Source organism: Trachemys scripta, chromosome 10 (genome assembly GCF_013100865.1).
Source record: "Trachemys scripta elegans isolate TJP31775 chromosome 10, CAS_Tse_1.0, whole genome shotgun sequence".
NCBI lineage: Eukaryota > Metazoa > Chordata > Testudines > Emydidae > Trachemys > Trachemys scripta.
In genome coordinates this window covers 81,322,219-81,344,009 of record NC_048307.1, presented here as the reverse complement: position 1 = coordinate 81,344,009, position 21,791 = coordinate 81,322,219, and the positions used below count along the sequence as shown (strand labels likewise).

At 41.9% G+C, this 21,791-nt stretch overlaps 1 protein-coding gene across 6 annotated transcripts in view; it reads right to left on the bottom strand.

The window, feature by feature from the left end:
* The window catches only part of MAP2K5 (mitogen-activated protein kinase kinase 5), a gene marked incomplete at its 5' end in the record, with an annotated part of 178,694 nt that overhangs the window by 106,066 nt on the left and 50,837 nt on the right, over positions 1-21,791 (bottom strand). For all 6 annotated transcript variants that reach the window (XM_034784993.1, XM_034784989.1, XM_034784991.1 and 3 more), the window contains 4 exon segments: positions 742-803; positions 4,786-4,867; positions 4,961-5,029; positions 19,419-19,458. In XM_034784993.1, the coding sequence (XP_034640884.1) occupies positions 742-803; positions 4,786-4,867; positions 4,961-5,029; positions 19,419-19,458 (253 nt within the window).

Below are 21,791 nucleotides of genomic sequence, written 5' to 3'. Positions count from 1 at the left end.
ATCATAATGAAGCCCTCAGATGCTGCTGAGACGCACTGATGTGCTAGAGGGGGCTCTCAGGAGCCCCCTGTCAAAAGTCTGCCACCAAACTGAAGGGAGCTTATATCGCTGCCTAGGAGAGGGTTCGGTTCCCCACTTCCTTGGGATTAGAGCTAAATCACCCCTACTAGAGATGACTTGTGTGAAGGATCACAGAAATGGGTTGGGAATAAACATACCCCATAGGCATGTTTTGCTTGGACTTGCTCTTCCAGGAGAGCAACTTCAGTCTCCTGCTTGCCGCTTTAGGAAATAGAACAACAGTGGGGGAACAACTCTACTGTACAAGCGGTTAAAACGTACAATGCCACTGCACCTTGAGAACAGGTGTCTGCAGCAGAACACAGCAAGCCTTTGCTTGTTCCCATCAGGTTTAGTCACAACTTCTTGGCCCCAAGGAGCAGATCTAAATGATTCACCTGCCTTTGTGCATAGAGGGGACCAGAAGAGCTGAAACACACACGTCAGTCAGCAGCAGTCCAGCAGAAGCACAAGAGCAGCCACCATAATATGTCAATATGGTTCCATTTTCACGGGGACCCATTTTCACGGTCTTTCATGGTCTTCCGGCTGCTTATCAAGGCCGTAAGTGCACAGAAAGAATGGGAACTTCGACAGTGGCCCAATGAGAGGACACCTGATACAATCAAATCTAAGACTGGATACGTATATGACACAACCATCAAAGACAAAAATACTTACAGCTACGGCTATTCTTCCTAGTACGTGCTCTGGAATTTTTCTATAAACATCCAAAGAACCGCCTGTAGGGACAGACAGACAAAGTGTGATTAGTTAATATAAAATCAAATACTACCTTAGATTTAAAGGTTTTCTAGCCCTTTGGTTATTAATAAAAATGCCATAAACAACATAACAGTAATAGTGTCAGAAGTAACCGACCTTAAATAACATTCACTCTCTGAACAACCATAGGAGACGGAGCTCTCAACATCTCTTTTCTTTCCACGTTTGCAAAGCTATTACTAACATCTTTTCAGAATGCATCCATATCGCAGGACAGAAAGCAAAAAACAGACTTTATTCTAGAGAACTGAACAAGGTTTGGCGCACCTTAATTTACTTCTTAATAATATAAAGACTTCAGAAGAATTACAACAGATTACAAAGTCAAAATCATCTCCATCGTTGGAAATACAGTATTTGTGCCGGTCTCTACTAACTGTTCTATCTCATTTCCTTAAGGAGATAAGGTGGGTGAGGTAATATCTTGAATTCCACAGAGTGTACAAGCTCGAAAGCTTGTCTCTCTCACCAACAGAAGTTGGCCCAACAAAAGATATTACCTCACCCACCTCGTCTCTCTAATATTCTGGGACCGACACAACCATAACATTGTTTTCTTAAAACTGTTTTTATTTGTGTGTTAGCCCATGAAAGCTTATGGTCAAATAAATTGGTTAGTCTCTAAGGTGCCACAAGTACTCCTCGTTCTTTTTGCCGATACAGACTAACACGGCTACCACTCTGAAACCTTGTATTTGTGTGTTAAGTTTTGTTTTTAAATGTAGAGTGCCTATGTTCAAGGCATTAGACTAGACTTAAATTTTTAAGGTGAATTTAGTTGGGCTCTTGCACAGTGTGATGAAAGGTAGCACAGCCTCACGTGTCTATTCAACACCACCGAAGGTCAAGTGTCAGGACAGCCAGGTGACCAGCTGTGGCTTGAACTGGAGCAGGGGAAGGAGCAGTCTGTCAGAACTACCAGGTAGCAGGGAGCATCCTCAACAGGGTGTCGACAGTGAGCAAACTGGGGTGGCTGCTTTCATTAGGAACCCGTATACCTGCCTTGGTTAGACCCTTGCTTGTGGATTGGCTGAGATCTCACAGGTAATTATCTCAAATGACTCATCAGGCTCCGAGCACTCATCACATAAAGGGAAGGCCGCTCACAGGCTCAGGTCATGCTTGTTCATGAGTCTACTGAGCAGTTAGGGTGATCAGATGTCCCAATTTTATAGGGACAGTCCCGATATTTGGGGCTGTTTCTTATATAGGCTCCTATTACCACCCCCACACACCTCTGTCCCGATTTTTCACACTTGCCATTTGGTCACGCTATGAGCAGTGTACATTTACCGCTGCAAAAAAATTGTCTATTCTCACACATCAGCAGCCAAGTCTTGTACTTAAAAAGTGAACAGTTTGACTATAGACAGTGGAGTGGAAGAAATCTGATCGTAGAAAACCCAAACATTTTTGTTGTGCAAAGCACACAGTCAACAAAAATTGTGGTCAATGTTCAAAACTGGGAGCCTAAAGTTAGGCTTCTAAAGTCACATGTAGGCACCTAAACAAAGATGGCCTGATCTTTAAAGGTGCTGAGAACTTGCAGCTTCCATCAACTTCAATGGAATTTGTGGGTACTCTGCACTTCCAAAGAGAAGAGAGAGATAATAAAAACAGTCCAACAATGTATTTCTCTATCTTTATTTAGTAAAATAGCATGTTTATTACAGATGTAAAAGTGAAAAGGCAAATAAGCGTCGTTTTATGTTCCCATTGATCTTGAAGATCAATTGGCAGGTGCCAGAATGAGCCAGGTTAAGCAGTTCAACCTCTGCACTTCAGTATTTGTAGACCACGATTCATGTAGTTTTCTTTGCTTTCAAGTCCATCAGAGGAGAACCAATACTACGGCGTGTGTGTTTTTACTCTGCATCCCCTTAATACATAAGTATCCCCAAACATACAGATGCCAAGTGTTGAGGTTACCTTAGAGCTCCATCTGTGATTAGCTATTCCACAAAGGAAGTATTATTCACACAGCCATCCATGGAATTCACTGCCAAAGGTCACTTTTGAGACACAGTTCAATGGGATTTTTTAAAGAGGAGACTGGATACACACACATCTTTATAAACTACTATTCCAAGACAGGAAGGCTGGTCAAAAATGGTCACTAGGGGTTAAAAAGTGTCATGCTTAAGGGCTATTCACTTGCAGGGGCTAGGAGGTAAACATTTCCATCTTCACTTGCAGCCCTACACATCCATAAGAAAGTTCTGAACACAAGTGTTGACAAGGTACCATTATGTGAGTTTTGTTCTTCCTTTACATTATTTACAGATCATTGCCAGAGGGAGTGCACACCCATTAGATGGACCAGAGTTCTTTTCCAATATGATTCCAAGTAACTTTTGCATGGTCAGTAAATACCAGTGTTGTGCAACATTATGCAAGATGCACATCTTAAAGGGTTAACCATCCTTATACAAGAATTCAGAACAGCAAACATTTACAAATAGGTACTTCTGTCACTTTTTAATTGCATTTGAATTTGCCAGATCATTTATAGACCCTGATCTTCAGACTGTAAGTAGATGAACATTGTTGCATTTCCAAATATTTCCCTACTTGTTATGCCCACCACGTGACATGCACATGTAAATACCAATTTGTACACAAGTTTCCAGCAGCCTGTTCTCAACCCCCGAGTACATTAATGAGAACACAAATATTGAAAATCAAACCCACTGGGCAATGTTTGTATAGTACGAGAACATCAATGAACTTCACATCTGGGTTTTGTTGAGAGAGAGAGTGTGTGTGTGTGTGTGTGTGTTTAAAAACTTAGCCACAACGCATCTATGTAAATGGGTTGCAGTGAACTTCAGAACAGCAAAGGGAAGAGGAAAAAAGAACGATCATATCTAGACTGTAAAACAGATTATTGTAATGAGTAGAAACATATAAAATACTCTGAAAGACTATTTGCGATCCTCAATGGAAGAAAGAAAAGAAGATAGCCAACAATGGTCATTGACACACATCTGTTTTATGTAAACTTCCTAGGAGAGAGCCATCTTTGCATGACTATTTATATTATAAATTACTTGTAAAACCTCTATTTCTTCATATCCAACTCAACTGCACCTTAGTAAAATACCTAGCTATGCCAGAAAATGCTGGCTCATGAGAAATTCGTAGCGTGTCATGGATTATTGCTTCAGCAATGTAATGACAACATAAAACTAAGACTAGAATGCTGGAAAATGTTTGAGTTTTCATGCGCCAGACACTGGAAGACTGCATCTGTCATGCAAGAGAGACTCTCAGACTTGATAGACAGAGGATAGCAATGATTATAAATCGCTTTAATAAGATTACTTTGCTTGTTGAAAGTGCCTTTTATCCAAGGATCTCAAAGCACAAAATTTCAATGTAAAAGCGCTAATAAATCTCCAGAATGACACTGGAACCAGATCACAGGGTAGGGAGTACTATAGGCCTGAAAGTGATTCATACTGGAAAAAATAAGAGTACACTCCCAAGGAAACTGAGTGCAGCAGAGCTAAACAGCTGTGTTGGAAAATAATTCGTTATCTTGCAATTAAGAACCAATTTTCACTGAAAACACACAGGACATTGGGTTAATAGATTTCTTTAAAAGAAAATCTGTTTTGGCTATTGAAACATTAAAAGAAAAGAACAGCTGTTTTGTCAGTGAAGACAGATTGCATGGAAGAATCAAATATCAAAACACAGATTAAACTAGCATTTATTTCTATTCTATTTAAATTTTCAATAAAAGTAAATGAAATTACAATCAGGAAAATATTGTGTGTAATGGAATATTTAATGTAAAGTGGTAATTCTAACATCCTTTTTAAAATGATCATATTCTCCTATACATTGGAAGTATATATCTTTAAATGCTTTATCAATTAAATTTTTTTTTTTTTTTTTTTTTACAATTAAGAGTACACAAAATACTCAACTCACCATCCATGAATTCTGTACATAGTGAAATTCTGTTTTCTACAAAAAAAGCGCCATAAAATCCTATGATATAAGATGAGTCACACTGTAAAAAGAAAAAAAAAGCCTATTCAAAAAATCCTCTGCATAAAGACAACAGACAAACATAATTAGAAGTTAAGTGTTCTAAAAAGAATACCTTATAAAGGATTTCTAATTCCGACATAATCTGCTTTTGGAGTTCCAGTGTAATATCTAAAGGTATGAGCTAAAAATATAAACATTAGAAACATTATCTGTTCTGAAATAAAATACAAGTAAATTATATAGAATTAAAATCAACCGCATATATTGATAGTCTGTACGTGAAAGAGAATGTGGGAGCCAGAAATGGCAGAGAAAGGAAACTTGAGGCCAAAGGACAGAATTAATTACTTTTAAAAGTTAGTCACAGGTTAAACTGACTAAGTTTGGCCACACACGTTCCCTAAGGAGTAGGAGGAATAATTTACCCTAACAGTATTAGGCAGCACTGCCTAACACGGTGGTTCTCAAACTTTTGTATTGGTGATCCCTTTCACATAGCAAGCCTCTGAGTGTGACCCCCCCTTTATACATTTAAAAATACTTTTTTTGATTTTAAACACTATTATAAATGCTGGAGGCGAAGCAGGGTTTGGGATGGAGGATGACAGCTCGTGACCCCCATGTAACAACCTCCTGACCCCCGAGAGGTCATGACCCCTAATTTGAAAACCCCTGACGTAACACTTTGCACTTATAAAGACATCTTTAACTCAAGGATACTACAGCACTTTTACATATATTCAACCACACCTAAAAGATACTATCCTCATTTAGAGAGGGTGAAGCTTGAGCACAGAAAGATAATGTCAATCAAGTCTGTAGTAGGTGCATAGACAGAGCTCAGATCAACTGATTTCCAGCCCTGGTGTGAGCACTTTTCCACTGCGGCTGGCTATAAAACACCTAAAACTCTGGGACCCTGATAAACTTTGCAGAATGTAGCCAAGACACTTTACACATTTGAACGAATTCTCCAGCACAAGTCAGTGTGGATACCACTATAGGAGCACATGCGCCCCATGCACATGAGGCCCAAGTATTTTGAAGAGTGGCGTATGTCAGGGGCCATGCATGTGTCCTGTGCCCTCTTGTGCTCCAGTACAAAGGATAAGGGGCAATGACTCTCCCTCGGGTCCCTCACAATTTAAAGACCATGTTGCTGAGGACTCCAAAAAGCAGGGATGTAGGACAGGTCATGGGATCTGCACTGGATTATAACATCTCAAAGAACCACAGTTATCATTGTCTCCAAGTATGTGTCAGTATGGATCCCACTGCACAGGACTGGCAAACAGTACTCCTTCTGGACAGTGAGAAGGAGGCGCGCCAGCTAGCGATTGAAATACAGCTCTCTCAAATCTGGCACAAGTATTAACCACCACCACAAGGGTGTAAAGTTTGACAAATATCAATGGCTTGCTCCATATTGCTGCTTTGCAAATCTCAGATACTTGTACATTTCTGAAGCAGGCCAAAGACACTGCATATGTCCTGGTGGAGCATGCCCTAATGTCTGGAGGGAGAGGCTCGCCCTCTAACTGATAACAGGAGATGCACTAAGTGATCCACTTAGAGATTTTCGCTGATGAGATGCAAAAAGAACGAGGCGTACTTGTGGCACCTTAGAGATGAACACATTTATTTGGGCATAAGCTTTCGTGGGCTAAAACCCACTTCATCAGATGCATGCAGTGGAAAATACAGTAGGAAGATAAACATACACAGAGAACATGAAAAAATGGTGTTGCTATACCAGCTATAACGAGACTAATCAGTTAAGGTGGGCTATTATCAGCAGGAGAAAAAAAAACTTTTGTAGTGATAATCAGGATGGCCCATTTCCAACAGTTGACAAGAAGGTGTGAGTAACAGTACGGGGAAAAAATAGCATAGGGATATAGCCAAAAAAACATGAGGAGAAAGATTAAACATTTTGGTCTTGTGATGATAGAGCTAGGTTCTGGAAATGTCCAAGGTAGCTTCTTCTCTTCTGGCATTGAATGTGGCTTTAGGGAGAAAATGAGTGAGTTAATTGACTACTTCAGGTGAAACTCCAAGACGACCTTAGGGATGAATTTAGTGTGTGGTCTCAGAACCATTTTGTCCCTGTGAAAGACGCCTAGGGAGGTCTGGCCATAATGGCCTGGCGCTTGTAGACCCTCCACACTGAGGTGATGACAACCAGAAAGACTGTCATAAGGGTAAAGTGATTAATCAAATAATCCAATAATGGCTCAAATAGAGACTCCATAAACGTTAGGACAGGGGTGGCCAACCTGCGGCTCCGGAGCAACATGCGGCTCTTCAGAAGTTAATATGCGTCTCCTTGTATAGGCACCGACTCCGGGGCTGGAGCTACAGGTGCCAACTTTCCAATGTGCCGGGGGGTGCTCACTGCTCAACCCCTGGCTCTGTCAGAGGCCCTGTCCCCACTCCACCCCTTCCCGCCCCCTCCCCTGAGCCTGCCATCCCCTCACTCCTCCCCCAGCCCCCCAGAGCCTCCTGTACGCCATGAAACAGCTGATGGGGAAATGCAGGGAGGGAGGAGGAGGCGCTGATCAGCAGGGCTGCCGGTGGGCAGGAGCAGGGGAGGGGGAGCTGATGGGGGGGCTGCTGACATATTACTGTGGCTCTTTGGCAACGTACATTGGCTCCTTCTCAGGCTCAGGTTGGCCACCCCTGTGTTAGGAGGACAATGTTGAGATTCTATGTAGGAGGCAGGTCTCTAACAGGTGGGTAAGTAAGCAGGAAGTCCTTGAGGAATCTCAATACTGTTGGATGTGAGAAGATGAGTATGACTGTATTGGAGCTAGCATGCCGAAATGGCTGCAAGATGAAATTTGCAAGGACTATGTGCAAATGCAGCTTGTAGTTGAGTATCCTGAGTTTCAGAGCCTCTGCTGGGCTCCAGATTATATTGGAGTGCTCATACGGAGATTCATTTCCATTCGTAGGAGTGGATCTTTAATAGATGGTTTCTTGCTCTGTATGAGGATTTCTTAAATTTGTTGAGAACAATCTGTCAGCAATGTTCAATCAGCCAAAATCCACTCCGTCAGGTGCATGGTTTGAGTGCAATATTTGGCAGTGGTTCTCAGATATTACATCCGGGCAGAATGGGAGCTGGATGGGAGGCTGAATAAACATGGGCAAAAGATCAGAGCCAAAACTGCCTCAGTCAGAAAGGAGCTCTTAGGATCGACTGTCTGACTTTTGATATCACCCTGGAGAACAGGGAAGTCACGGGAGAGATGTATAGGAGGTCCGGTGATCACCATCGCAGGAAGATGTCTGGCAAAAAACACAGACTTATGCCTCCTCTGGAACAGAAGCATGGGCCCTTGCCAATGTCTTCTGAAGCAAACAATTCTATCATGGGAATACCCCGCTGGCAAAATATGGGTGCTGTGATGGACATCTGCCGTCACCACTTGTGGTTGGTTACCATATGCAGGCTTGAAAAGTCTGTCAGGTTGTTCTGGTTCCTGGAAGAAGTAGAGCCAATAGGGTTTGCCCCTGGTGAGGACACCAAGTGCATAGTCTGATGGCTTCCTGGCATGAAGGGGAAAAGCGAGTGCCTCCTTGCTTGTATATGCAGTACATTAAGGATGTGTTGTCTGTCCAGTTCTACGACAATGCAGGCCACTGGATGACCCTCAGCTCCAGGACGTTCAGATGCAGCTTCAAATCGTCCTGAGACCAGGTCCCGTGCATCTGCAGATGATCCAGATGGGCACGCTAACCTGTCTGTGATGACTGTCATCATCAGGGAGTGGGGTCAAGAAGGGAAGTCCCTTCTGGACATACTCCGTCCAACCACCAAGTGTGGTCCTGCAGGACCTGGGGCACCATCCCAGACAAAAACATTTCCATCTTTAATTCACTGAAAATGCTGGGGAAAAAACCTGGTTTCTGTTTGACACAAATTTTTTTTTTTATTTTTCAGAACTGCCAACAAAATGAAAAAAGTTATTCACCCAACTCTAGTTGGTGCTGCTTCTCTACACCCATGTTCCAGTGAGTGTTGTTATGGCTGGCATCTGCCACATGGCTCAGGTCCAAAAGTTCCTCATTTATGGGGAGAACTATTCTGGCTGCCCCAGGAGCTGTCAAAATATCAAAAGGCTTATAAGCTTTCTCTGATATGCAATAGGAAGTCGCTATTGCCTGAATCTTAGCAATTCTCATAAGGAGTTCTTAGAATGACTGGAAGTCACCTGGCACCAGATATAGTGCCAAAGACATGGCCTCATTGGGCAATGAGGATGACTGGCCCTTTGGTGGCAAAACAGGATGCTGTTGTAGTTGTTCTGCCCCCACGTGTTTTTTTCCTGGAAGTCTGGCATAGGTGGTCTGTCCAGAGAAGCCGATGGAAAGAATGATCTCTTCCTCTTCCTTGAATGTCCTGTAAACCAGTTCCTAGAGGTCTGGGATGGCAGACCCCAATAAGTCCAAAAGGGACACAGTGGCATGCCATATGATTGGTATTGGTCAGTCCAAAGCCATTCCTGACAAGGTGACCACTGATCCCTGTAAGGAGAGCTGACAGGCCTTCCTGTGAGGTTGGCCACAGATCTCAGAGGAGAGAATTCTCTGCTTAAAAGTGTAAGGAACATATGTGCTGGAGACAGACATTGAGTAGACCTCTTCTAGGGGCAGCACCGAGACATGCATCACACTCCATACCAGAGTTTTTACCAATGATCTGGGTCAGTGCCAAAGGAGTCCTCCTCTGTGTTACAAGCTGCTCATCACCAGCCCTTGACACCAGCTTGGCATGGTAGTTTTATGCTTAGGTAGTCAGTCAGTCTTTGTGGGAAGATGCTGGAGTTCTGCCTGGAGTGCCTCTCTCTGTATTTGGAGCAACCTCTCTCATGCCAGAATAAGGTACTGGAGATGTCCACAGCACTGGTGGAGTCAGCTTTGGTGCCAGAGGCGTCAGTGCCATTGCCAGGTCTTGTCACGATGTCAAGTCTTGTCTTTATGCTGATTTTTGGGGTTGCTTGATAAAACTGGCTTGTTCACTATCAGCACTCTGGAGCTAGTCTCCTCAGGACCTGAAGAAACATTCAAATATTGCTCCGGGAGATGAAGCTTCAGCCACAGGTCTCACAACTGACACATTCGGGGGGAGGGATAGCTCAGTGGTTTGAGCATTGGCCTGCTAAACCCAGGGTTGTTAGTTCAATCCTTGAGGGGGCCACTTGGGGATCTGGGGCAAAATCAGTACTTGGTCCTGAAGGCAGGGGGCTGGACTCGATGACCTTTCAAGGTCCCTTCCAGTTCTAGGAGATGGGATATTTCCATTAATTATTATTATTATTATTCTTGAGGAGAATGAAAGGCACTGTATATGCTCAGTGCATGGGACACTCCTAAGCAGAAGAGGCACTGCTATTCCCATCTTTCAGTGAAATTAGGCCATTGCAGAAGGGGCAGGACTTGAAACCCACAGGTTTCAAATCTGAAACATTGAGTGGGACTGTACAGGGGGTCTGACCTGTGAACATTCAATCCAGATGGGTCGATATGATTCACAGAAGTCATATGTCAATGGATCAGAAGAGTCTTGGGGATTTTATTGAAGAGTTTGAGAAATTTAGCCAAATCTAGGAACTCGTGGGTCAGACACTCACCAGCTTCCTTCTTGCAACCATAGGAGGTAAGAGGGAACCAAAGGAGGTCCATGGCAGACCCACCCTTTACACCTTTGTATAGGAGCGTAAGGAGGCATAGGGTACATGCACAGCCCCAAACGACAAGACTATTCAAAGGTAATTTTCTTTGTGGCCTAAACGGGTCAACTTAGTCTCAGCTTTTGTAATTTCATTTTGCTTATTATTTTATGGGGTGTCTTAAACGTGTCATTTGAATTTAGGAGAAGAGTTGAACCTGTTATTTTATCTTTTGTATTGTGATGACTTAAATATTTGTGCTAATTTTGTTGAGTGTTATGGCTAATTACTAAGATGCTACGCTAATAAATTTGAAATTGATTGACACTAAATGCACGTTATCCTTAGTCTTACTTTCCCCACCCATACGCTATCTTAGAACTATAGAGTAAAAAGCAGTACTTTTGCAGAATTAACAGAACACAAATTATGTGTTGCATATACTGCTGATGAAACAAAATAGAGAGACCATTTCCAAACATATATTTTACAGTATTGATGTCCGTCTGAAAGAAAAAAGCATAGTTTCTATCAAGAGTTAGCTTTAGGGTTGTTTATAAAAGCTCTCACTAAACTAAATTGTAACTGTAATATAGGGCTGCCAAGAAACATTTAACACACTTCTCCAGATCAATAGTCATTTGCCAGCAATATTCACTTACATTTTTCAGTCTGAAAAACTTAAAATAATTTGCTGGAACACCGAAGCAGTTTTACCCATTAACATATTAATTTAGCTTAATCCTACTTCAAATATATAAAGTTTAAATTTCTTTTATTACATACCACGGACAATAAAAAGTCTCCCTGCTCTCTTCACTGAAGCTTTCACTGATCTAAACACTGACTAGTTAGCATGGTTGGTTTCAAATACAGCACCAGTATCCAGTCACCCAAGACCTGGCATCCTATTGTTTTGAATTACACTATAATTACATAAAGACTCCGCATTATAATGTTAAAGATGACCTGCAAAAGGATAATCCTACAACTTCTGTATGTACTTCATCCCCATATACTCCAAATAAATAAATGATGAATGGGGAACCTAAACCAAAAACGTTACAAAGTCACATGCCAGCTCTGCTGTGACAGTCCAGAAGGCATCGCCAGGAAACGCCGGATTAGGCAGCCAATACATAGGGGCCACAGTAAATGTTGCATTTTCCACATTAATAGAGAGGCCACTTCTAACTGTATTCAAACATGTATAACTGGCTCTTTTGACCAGCACGGGTTCCATTGTGTCTGAGCTGGAGCTGCTTGGCATGACTTTAGAAAACCTAAAGAGGAACATGTGTTTAACCATAATTTATCATCTGAATAACCCCATTCTATTTAGGGCTTTCAGCACTGTAATTGGGCCAAAAGTGAGGGGGGGCGGGAAGGCTGCATGTCCTCCCCTAAATCTGAACATAGAATCAGAATAATAGAGGATTAGGGTTGGAAGAGACCTCAGGAGGTATCTATCTAGTCCACCCTCCCTGCTCAAAGCAGGACCAACCCCAACTAAATCATCCCAGCCAGGGTTTTCTCAAGCCGGGCCTTAAAAACCTCTAAGGAAGGAGACTCCACCACCTCCCTAGGTAACCCATTCCAGTGCTTCACCATCCTCCTAGTGAAATAGTTTTTCCTAATATCCAGCCTAGACCTCCTCCATTGCAACTTGAGACCATTGCTCCTTGTTCTGTCATCTGCCACCACTGAAAACAGTCTAGCTCCATCCTCTTTGGAACCCGCCCCCCACCTTCAGGTAGTTGAAGGCTGCTATCAAATCCCCCCTCACTCTTCTGCAGACTAAATAAGCCCAGTTCCCTCAGACTGTCCTCTTAAGTCATGTGCCCCAGCCCCCTAATTGTTGCCCTCTGCTGGACTCTCCAATTTGTCCACATCCTTTTTGTAGTGCGGGGGGCCCAAAACTGGACACAATACTCCAGATGTGGCCTCACGAGCATTGAATACAGGGGAATAATCCTACTAATGCAGCCCAATATGCCATTAGCCTTCTTGGCAACAAGGGCTCACTGTTGATTCATATCCAGCTTCACATCCACTGTAATCCCCAGGTCCGTTTCTGCAGAACTGCCGCTCAACCAGTCGGTCCCCAGCCTGTAGCAGTGCATGGGATTCTTCCATCCTAAGTGCGGGACTCTGCACTTGTCCTTGTTAAACCTCATCAGATTTCTTTTGGCCCAATCCTCCAATTTGTCTAGATCACTCTGGACACTATCCCTACTCTCCAGGATATCTACTTCTCCCCCAGCTTAGTGTCATCTGCAAACTTGCTGAGGGTGCAATCCATCCCATCATCCAGACCATTAATGAAGATGTTGTACAAAACTGGCCCCAGGACCGACCCCTGGGGCACTCCGCTTGATACTGGCTGCCAACTAGACATCAAGCCGTTGATCACTACCCATTGAGCCCGACGATCTAGCCAGCTTTCTATCCATCTTATAGTCCATTCATCCAATCCATACTTTTTTAACTTGCTGGCAAGAATACTGCAGGAAACCACATCAAAAGCTTTGCTAAAGTCAAGGTATATCACATCTACCGCTTTTCCCATATCCACAGAGCCAGTTATCTCATCAAAGAAGGCAATCAAGTTGGTCAGGCATGACTTGACTGTTCCTGATCACCTTCCTCTCCTCCAAGTACTTCAAAATGGATTCCTCGAGGACCTGCTCCATGATTTTTCCAAGGACTGAGGTGAGGCTGACCGGTCTGTAGTTCCCCGGATTCTCCTCCTTCCCTTTTAAAAAGATTGGCACTATATTTGCCTTTTTCCAATAGTCCAAAACCTCCCTGGATCGCCACAAGTTTACAAAGGTAACAGCCAACTCCCTCAGCATCCTTAGATACATTAGATCCGGACCCATGGACTTGTGCATGTCCAGCTTTTTTAAAGAGTCCTTTCACCAGTGAGGGCTGCTCACCTCCTCCCCATACTGTGCTGCCCAGTGCAGCAGTCTGGGAACTGACCTTGTCTGTGAAGAGCGAGGCAAAAAAAGCATTGAGTACTTCAGCTTTTTCCACATCCTCTGTCATTAGGTTTCCTCCCCCATTCAGTAAGGGTCCCATGCTTTCCCTAGCTGCCTTCTTGTTGCTAACATACCCGTAGAAATCTTTCTTGTTACCCTTCACATCCCTTGCTAGCTGCAACTCCAATTGTGCTTTGGCCTTCCTGATTACACCCCTGCATGCTTGTGCAATATTTGTATACTCCTCCCTAGTCATCTGTCCAAGTTTCCACTTCCTGTAAGTTTCCTGTTTGTGTTTAATCTCACCGAAGATTTCTCTGTTAAGCCAAGCTGGTCGCCTGCCATATTTGCTATTTTTCTGCACATCAAGATAGTTTGTTCCTGAGCCCTCAATAAGGCTTAATACACACAGCTCTCCTCGACTCCTTCCCCCCTCATATTGGCCTCCCAGGGGATCCTGCCCATCAGTTCCCTGAAGGAATCAAAGTCTGCTCTTCTGAAGTCCAGGGTCCGTATTCTGCTGCTCTCCTTTCTGCCTTTTGTCAGGATCCTCAACTCAACCACCTCTTGCTTTCTCTTTGCTTTCTCTTTGTCTGTGCTCATGCTCCTTTTTGTGCATAGTTTCCTTGCAACAACTTGGTTTTGTTTGCAGATAGCAAATTTGAAGGTGGCAGAGGTCTATGTGGGATGAGACACTGCTTAATACACCAAGAGGACATAATTTCCCACGCCCATTACTACTGACACTCTGGCAATAAATAAGGATCTGGCAGCATCCTTCACAACTGCAATGCACATGGCTTGAATGGGCTGAAAGAAAATGAAATTTAAACTCTGCACACGGCCAATAAACCTTGCAGCATCTCTGAAAGGACCGGTGTGGCAAAGAAAGGAAAAATTGTGACCTGCTCCTGGACATATTGAGAGCAGAAAGAGAGGTTAAATTAATCAAGTATAAATTAACTCGCTATGAATTTACTCAGCACCATTCAGCACATATAGGAGCAGAATGGTTCAACTGATTTCAAGGACACAGTTGTGGGTCAATCCTTAATATGTGGCAGTTAGCAATTTCCTGGGGAAAACCAGTGTAGGACAGGTCGCTAGTAATTACCAGCTTAAGCCTGGTTTAAACTGGGAACTGGGGGAAACAATTGCATCAACATCTAGCAAGTTCATCAAGCACAGAAAGCATCTTTTCAACTTTTGGATACATCCATTCAAACTTGAGGAATCGGCTCGATCTAGCCACTATATCAGAAATTGGTCTTCTGCTGCAGAATGCTACATGGCCAAACAGACTTGGACCAGTATCCGCAACTGCATGCTTCTGACTGCTTATTGCTTCATGCATACTACTCTCCATTACTGTCATTTTCATATAATCAAGTGTTTTCAACTTTTTAAATATATAATATTGAAAACTAAAATGAGTCATAACATGTATATCTTCTTGAGAAAATATCAAACAAAAATGTACACAAACATCCCGATGTTCAGTATTATAATTAGATATATTAGTATTATGCCCACTGCAGTTTTACTTTTTATTTGTACAACCCTAAATTAATACACGGATTTACTGCCATATGTAACCACAAGTTGAATAAGTAACTAAAATGAAGTGTAATGTGATGTGCATTAGCAAAACAGCTTTAAACACAGAAACCGCCTTAAACTGGGACTAACTAATTTTTCCCACGGCAGAAAAAAACATGATTTAACACCATGCCATTCCTGACAAATGGAGAAAAACTCAGGTGCTAATTGCAACTATCTACCTTCTAGAAAAGCCAAAGCCAGAGTGGGAATGGTGGATCAAAAGTGTCTGATCCAACTGCGGCTCTCCCAAAATTAGCAGAGATGATGATCCACAAGTGGAGCTATAGAGGAGAGTTCTGGGAAGGAGGCATTTTATTTAATGACATACCTATGATGCTTAACAGTGGAGTATCTGAGCAGCTCATAAGCATTAATAAATTCTGCCTCATGCCACTCCAGGGTAGGAAAGTAGTAGTATTCCCATTTTGCAGATGAGAAACTGAGGCACAGAATGACTCTATGAACACACATACACAGGGAAAGGAACTGGAACACTGAATTCAGGGAGAAGGAACCAGGAAACAAATAAGAAGAGGGAGCAATAAGCAGAAATGCAACACACACACACCCTCCCTCACACGCACACACCCCCTCACTCTACCTGAAACCTGTCTACACTGAGTTTTACAGCCCTGCAGTCCAAGCCAGATAACACAGGCCAGCTACAGGTGTTGAATTGCAGTGTAGACATACCCTAAGTGAGTTACCTAAGGTCACACAGCTACTCTGTGTAACATCTGCATTGAACCTAGATCTCTTGTCTACCAGTCTTGGACCCTGAACCACCACACACTCCTTCCCTCCGGATGGAATGACAGAAATTCCCCAATAATGACAGTAGTATTAAGAATATCAACTCCCCTGCTTAAAATAAAGCCATCTATAAACATGCTAAGCGGCGTAAAACATATGAGAATTTGAATACTTAACATTTCAAACAGGAAGGGTTAAATCTAAGAGAGAAATACCTGTGCACATTTCCTCGGCTCTCCACTACACCTCCAGGACAAATAAGGATGAGTTGTCAAGTTAAATACAAGCAGTCAAGTGACTGAATTATAATTTACTCTGTGCTCAATTTAAATTAGTGTGAGGCTATTAAAATATCCAGTATAAATACGGCAATTCATCACAAGCTGTCATGGATGACTTCATCTATTTGCTGGAGTGGCATACGTTCCACTAAAGGGAACGAGAGCAAAATCACAGGTCAAATTAAGCTGCTATTCTGTTTTAATTCACTTATTTAATCTGTGGCGACATAATTGTCTTTTACAGTATGTACAACTCAAAGGAAATTTGGGAGTATTATAGTCAGTATACAAATGATTAATCAAACGGTCCATTTAAATGCTAGTTTCAGAGCAGCAAAAACTAAAGCAGTTGAAGAACGGCAATCAGCCACCATACACACAATGCTAGGATTTTTCATCCACTCTTAGACGGATTTTTCCCCCAATTAGAAAATAACTAATATTAGGAAATCTATTAAATCCTCCATGCATTATCTAGCTGAAAAGTTTTTATGGAAGACTCTAATGTGTAGAGGGCTTCAGTCTGCAATATGTATTTTTTTTCTGCTCAGTCTACTTGCAATTTTCAAGTCTATCCACCAGCACAAAGCACCTAATCAACAGGTTTCACAAGTGTTAACCTTGGTTGTCAAATCATTATGTAATATTTACATTTAACAGAAATATACTCATGTAAGAATAACTTTACACGTTTGTAGCCCTTTCCATTCAGAGATCAGTGTCCTCTATTATCTGTCTGCTTTACACTGATCAATCCTCACAACATTCTTATCAGGACAAAGGTCTTAATACCCTCATTTTTTAGATGGGGAAACTGAGTCAGGAGTAAGTGACTTGCTCAAGCTGACAGAGCAAATTAGTGACAAAACGAGGACAGAGATGCAGGTTTCCTGATTCCTACTTTTGCAACCATGATGTTATAAACACATGACAATACGCACATCCCGCAATATAATTTTTGAAAGGGCATAGAACACATACATTTTAATTAACATTGATATGGACAATCAAAGTAGTAACATTTAGCAATCAAAATCCCGGCTAACAAACCCACAAGATACTAACTAACCCTTGGGGACTGGTCGACTCCTTAGAGCTTGAGGAAAACAACCAGGGGAGGCTCTTTGGAGGGAAAGGTTTTCTTGTAAATGAAAGGTGGGGGGGGGAAGTTCAGTCTCTCTTGCATGTAGTTAATCCTGACAAGCCCCACCCTCTTTCAAAAACTGTGCCCTCACTTGCTCCACCACCTCTTGCAGACAATTTCTGACTGTTCTCATAGTGGGATGGCGGCAACATGCTTCAGGAGGTCGGGCTATGGGGAAAGAAGCCTGAGGAACTTTGTGCCAGGCTGGGAGGGAGGGAGGCTCCTCTGTATGTGGCTTGGAAGAGATCTCTCTCAAGGGAGCAGGAGCATGGAAAGAGGCAGGACTCCTACCCAGTGAGAGATGGGGGCAGAGTTCAACAGGCAGATATTTTAGCCTTTAAAAGAGAAATAATCTTGGGGAAGAACATTTTCGGCCCCACATTTAAAAAAAAAAAAAAGTCTTTTCCTGTTAAAATTCTTGTTCAGAATTACTTATACAAAACGATCCCTTGTTTGTTTATTGTGACTATGGCGAATTCTTATCTTTTCCATTTGATTGTCACAGGTTTTGTCAATGACAAAACACAATATTTGAAAATGTTAAAGAAAAAAAGACGCTTGTTCGGTGTGCGTGTGCAAAATTTGTTGAGTTCATCTCCTCTCTGAGTTCCACGGCCTGGGCTCTCATTCAGAGAGCCATTAGACTTCAAACATTTCCTGCATTCACAGAGCCAGTTGAGAAAGGGAGTCAGCAAACGTTTGCTTTTCTCATATGCACAGGAATTTTCAATGGGTCAAATCAAAATACGTAATTATGTATTTCATCTATTTCATGTGAAATACAAAAGGAATTTTTATCTACCCCACAGAAAAAGTCAGGGGCAAAGCTGGAAAAATTTATTAAAATATACATGATTGAAAGCACAGAAAAGCAGGGCCCAATCCTTGAAGCCCTCAGTGCATGGAACACACGCTGAAGTCAGTGAGCATTCCCTATATGGAGGTCTTATGGCACAGGCCCATAACCAGAAGCTCCATTTACTTCAGTTCACACAAGCAAACTGTGGCAATGTTGCTTTCAGAAGCTAGGCTGCAAATACACCCTCCCCCCGCAAAATAAAATTCAACACAACTCCGTGATGTTAGAAAAAACATTGGTTAGATATAGGATGGGAGAAAAGAGAGTCCTAATGAAAACCTTAATCGTACATACATTTCTAAGTAATTTTCCCATAAATTAATTAAAGTAAACTTTTTCTTTTTTTAGTTACCTATTTAAGTTGCCAAACCATAATGAACACAAAAAGGCAAATGTCTTCCTGAACTTTGTGGACTGTTTTTAAGTTTTAGTGGTATCACAAAAAACCTATGTTTAGAGCTTGGCTGATAAGTAAAGGAGGAACTTATTTTCAAATATTTTGTTTTAAAATATAAAATTGTATTTGTTCTTCAACTCTACATATGCTGACTTGGTGCAGTGGAATCAGAAATAGTTTTCATTATTTGTTAACAGCTTTCAGTCAAACTTCAGTCCGGATTGTCACTTATCTTAATAAATAATAATAATTCAATAGTAACTTTCAGTGGAGGTACTAAAAATGCTGACACAGAGAAATCCACACTTGGATACAAATGATCAAAGGAAAATTTAGGAAGACTATGAAGAAAATTTTCAGAACAGCAAGATCTCTTAGAAAGCAGAACAATCTCCCAAGGGAAATAATCATCTCACAAAGCACATGAGAATATACTCTACAGAATGTTTCTGCATCAGCAGAGGAACAGATAGGATGACCCAGGAGACCTTTCTACCACTTATTTCTGTAATTCTAGGATTCAGGTGGTAAAGCAGAATCATTGCCAACTGGTTTTTATCCCCATGGTACACCACAGCTATTCTCAGGTTTACCCACTTAACTTAAATGGGGACGGGAGGGAATGTAGTGGTGCCTGAAGCACAATGCAGAATAATCCCCCAGCTACCACTATGTGAAACCTGGTCACCTGGGAGCTCTGTGGTCATTCTGATTTGTTAGATTATGCAATGCGATTTCCCTACGTAAGTACTGTGGCTTTTTAACGCAATGAAGCAAATTAAGGTCTGATCATTATAAAAAGGGAAAGGAAAGAAACCAATGTCAAAATTAAAAAACAAAACAAAAAAACACAGAAAATTACTATAATAGCTTACCTTTACTGCCAGTATTTTTCCACTAGGGACATGATATGCTCTGCATGAGGGGAAAAAATTAAACAACTTGAGATCCTGCAAAATTATCTTTATACATATATGCAACCTGTATATAACTAATTTCACATTAACACTTTTACTGGAAACCAGTTTCCCTATAATATCTCCAAACAGCAAAAGTATTTCAAGGCATCGATGTCTAAAAACAACTGATCAGAAAAATGAATTTATGCACAGTAAAACTTTTTAGATGATCCACCAGTTTCCACATGATGTTTATGCATGTTTTGTAGATAGGCACATACATAAAGAAATTTTACACTGCATAGTAACGTGGATATGAATATGAACAGACTTGTCTTCAGAGTTCATTACAAAGTAATGCAAATATGATATAAACCATTGTGATGGGGTGCCTGCCCCACACCAGGCTTTAAGGGGGTAATAGAGCGTTGGGAGGCTGCGCAGGAGGCAGTCAATCAGAGAGGGGCTGAGAGGAGCAGCCAATCAGGGCCAGGCTGGCCCATATAAGAAGGGCTGCAGACCACAGCTGCTTCAGTCACTTCCTGGAGCTTGAGGAGGGAGGAAGACTGACTGCCTGGCAGGCTGGTAGCAAGCACCCCAGACAGAGCAGTGCTAAAGGTAGAGACCCGGGGAGCTAAAGGCAGGTCCTGGCGGGTTGCAGGGATCTGCAGGCTGAGGCCCTGAGGCAAGGGCAAAGAGAGTGCTGGGGGCCACAGGGACATGTCCCAGGGAAAGAAACTGAGAGGTTGGAGGGGACGCAGCACAGGGTTGCCATCTACAGGGTCCCTGGGTCAGGACCCAGGGTAATGGGCAGGCCTGGGTTCTGCACCTCCTCCTACCTTGCCACTGAGAAAGTGGCCAGACAATTGGCTGCAGAAGCCACTGAGGGAAGTGGCTGGACAGTGGACTGTGATACTGTCCCCCCAGAAGGGGGGAGCACAGAGTGCGGCACAGCCAGAGGGCTGTGTCACGAAGAGGACGTCGCAATCCTGGGAGTGACGTGGGTCCCTGGAGCAGAGTGACAGCGGCAAAATGTCACCACAAGAGGGCGCACTGGCTCGCAGAGCTGATTCCGGAGACGTTCAGCGGGGGCGCCACAGTGGTGAGTCACACCCCATCACAACTCTATACATATTCTTCATATTCATATTCTACATATTCATAGCACAAACTAATCCTCTCTAATCCTGCAGATATTTTGAGAGTTAAGACAAAGGGGCACCCAATGGTGATTGATTGTTCATAGAAATCAAAAGACTAGCCAGAATATTAGTTAGTGAAATCAACATTCTGCATCTGTCTATAGTATAATTAATATCTGTATTATAACAATGTATCTACACCTTAATGTCTACGTGTACTTGAAATGATTTTGCACAGTAATCCAAGAGCAGTTCGTATCAATTTGTCTCACAGAATATTTATAATTGGCTGTTGTAAAATGAACAATATAATCCTAACCTTATTGTTCCAAGAAACTAAAAAAGTACGAGAAAAAAAATTCTACATATAAATTTTGAATATAAACACAACCATTAAAGTTTTTTGCTTCAGAAATTTTAATGTCTAGTACTGGTTTATTGTACTATGTACAATATTGTCATATATGTGGCATTAACTTTAATGAATTACAATACCGTAGCACTATATACCACTAATAATTATCACTGAAGAAAGCTTTAATAGTTTTGTTCCCATGCAAAATTATTCATAGTACAGGACAAGAATATCATTTACTCTTATATTTTTAATTGTTTGTATAACTTCTGTTAATGGCTTGGGAGCTTAAAAAGCTCATTTAAAATTATCTTAAATCAACAATTTATGGGATAATATTGATAAATATGTGAATAGCATAAACTTATAGGGACTGACAATATTTTACATACTATGCATCGAAATCAGTATTATTTTAATGTCAGTTTAAGGTGCAGAACACAGGGCTGTCAAATGAAGCTATAACTGAGAGACTGACAGTTGAATGCATAATAAATGAGTCAGGTGGGGTAAAAGAACTATTCTGTAACTATGGATGAACCAACAGTGGCAAAACATTTTGACTTTAAGATCAGCAGAAATGATAAGAAAACGAACAGGTTGAGATAGCATGCTTAACGTCTGTTAGTTTAATATGTACTGTGCTGGACAGTTTGGCAACTTAATTAGCTTGTCAAGAAAGCTGATCTTTTTTCCATAAGAGAGGTCTCCTGTTTCCAAGTGAATTAAAAGGGAAGACTTGATTATTTAATTATGATGCACGCTAATTCATCCGTGGAAGTTTGGGTTAAATTTCCAGCAAAGGGCAGATACCTGGTTTGGTTTACAGAGCACTGACAGTACCAATTTAAC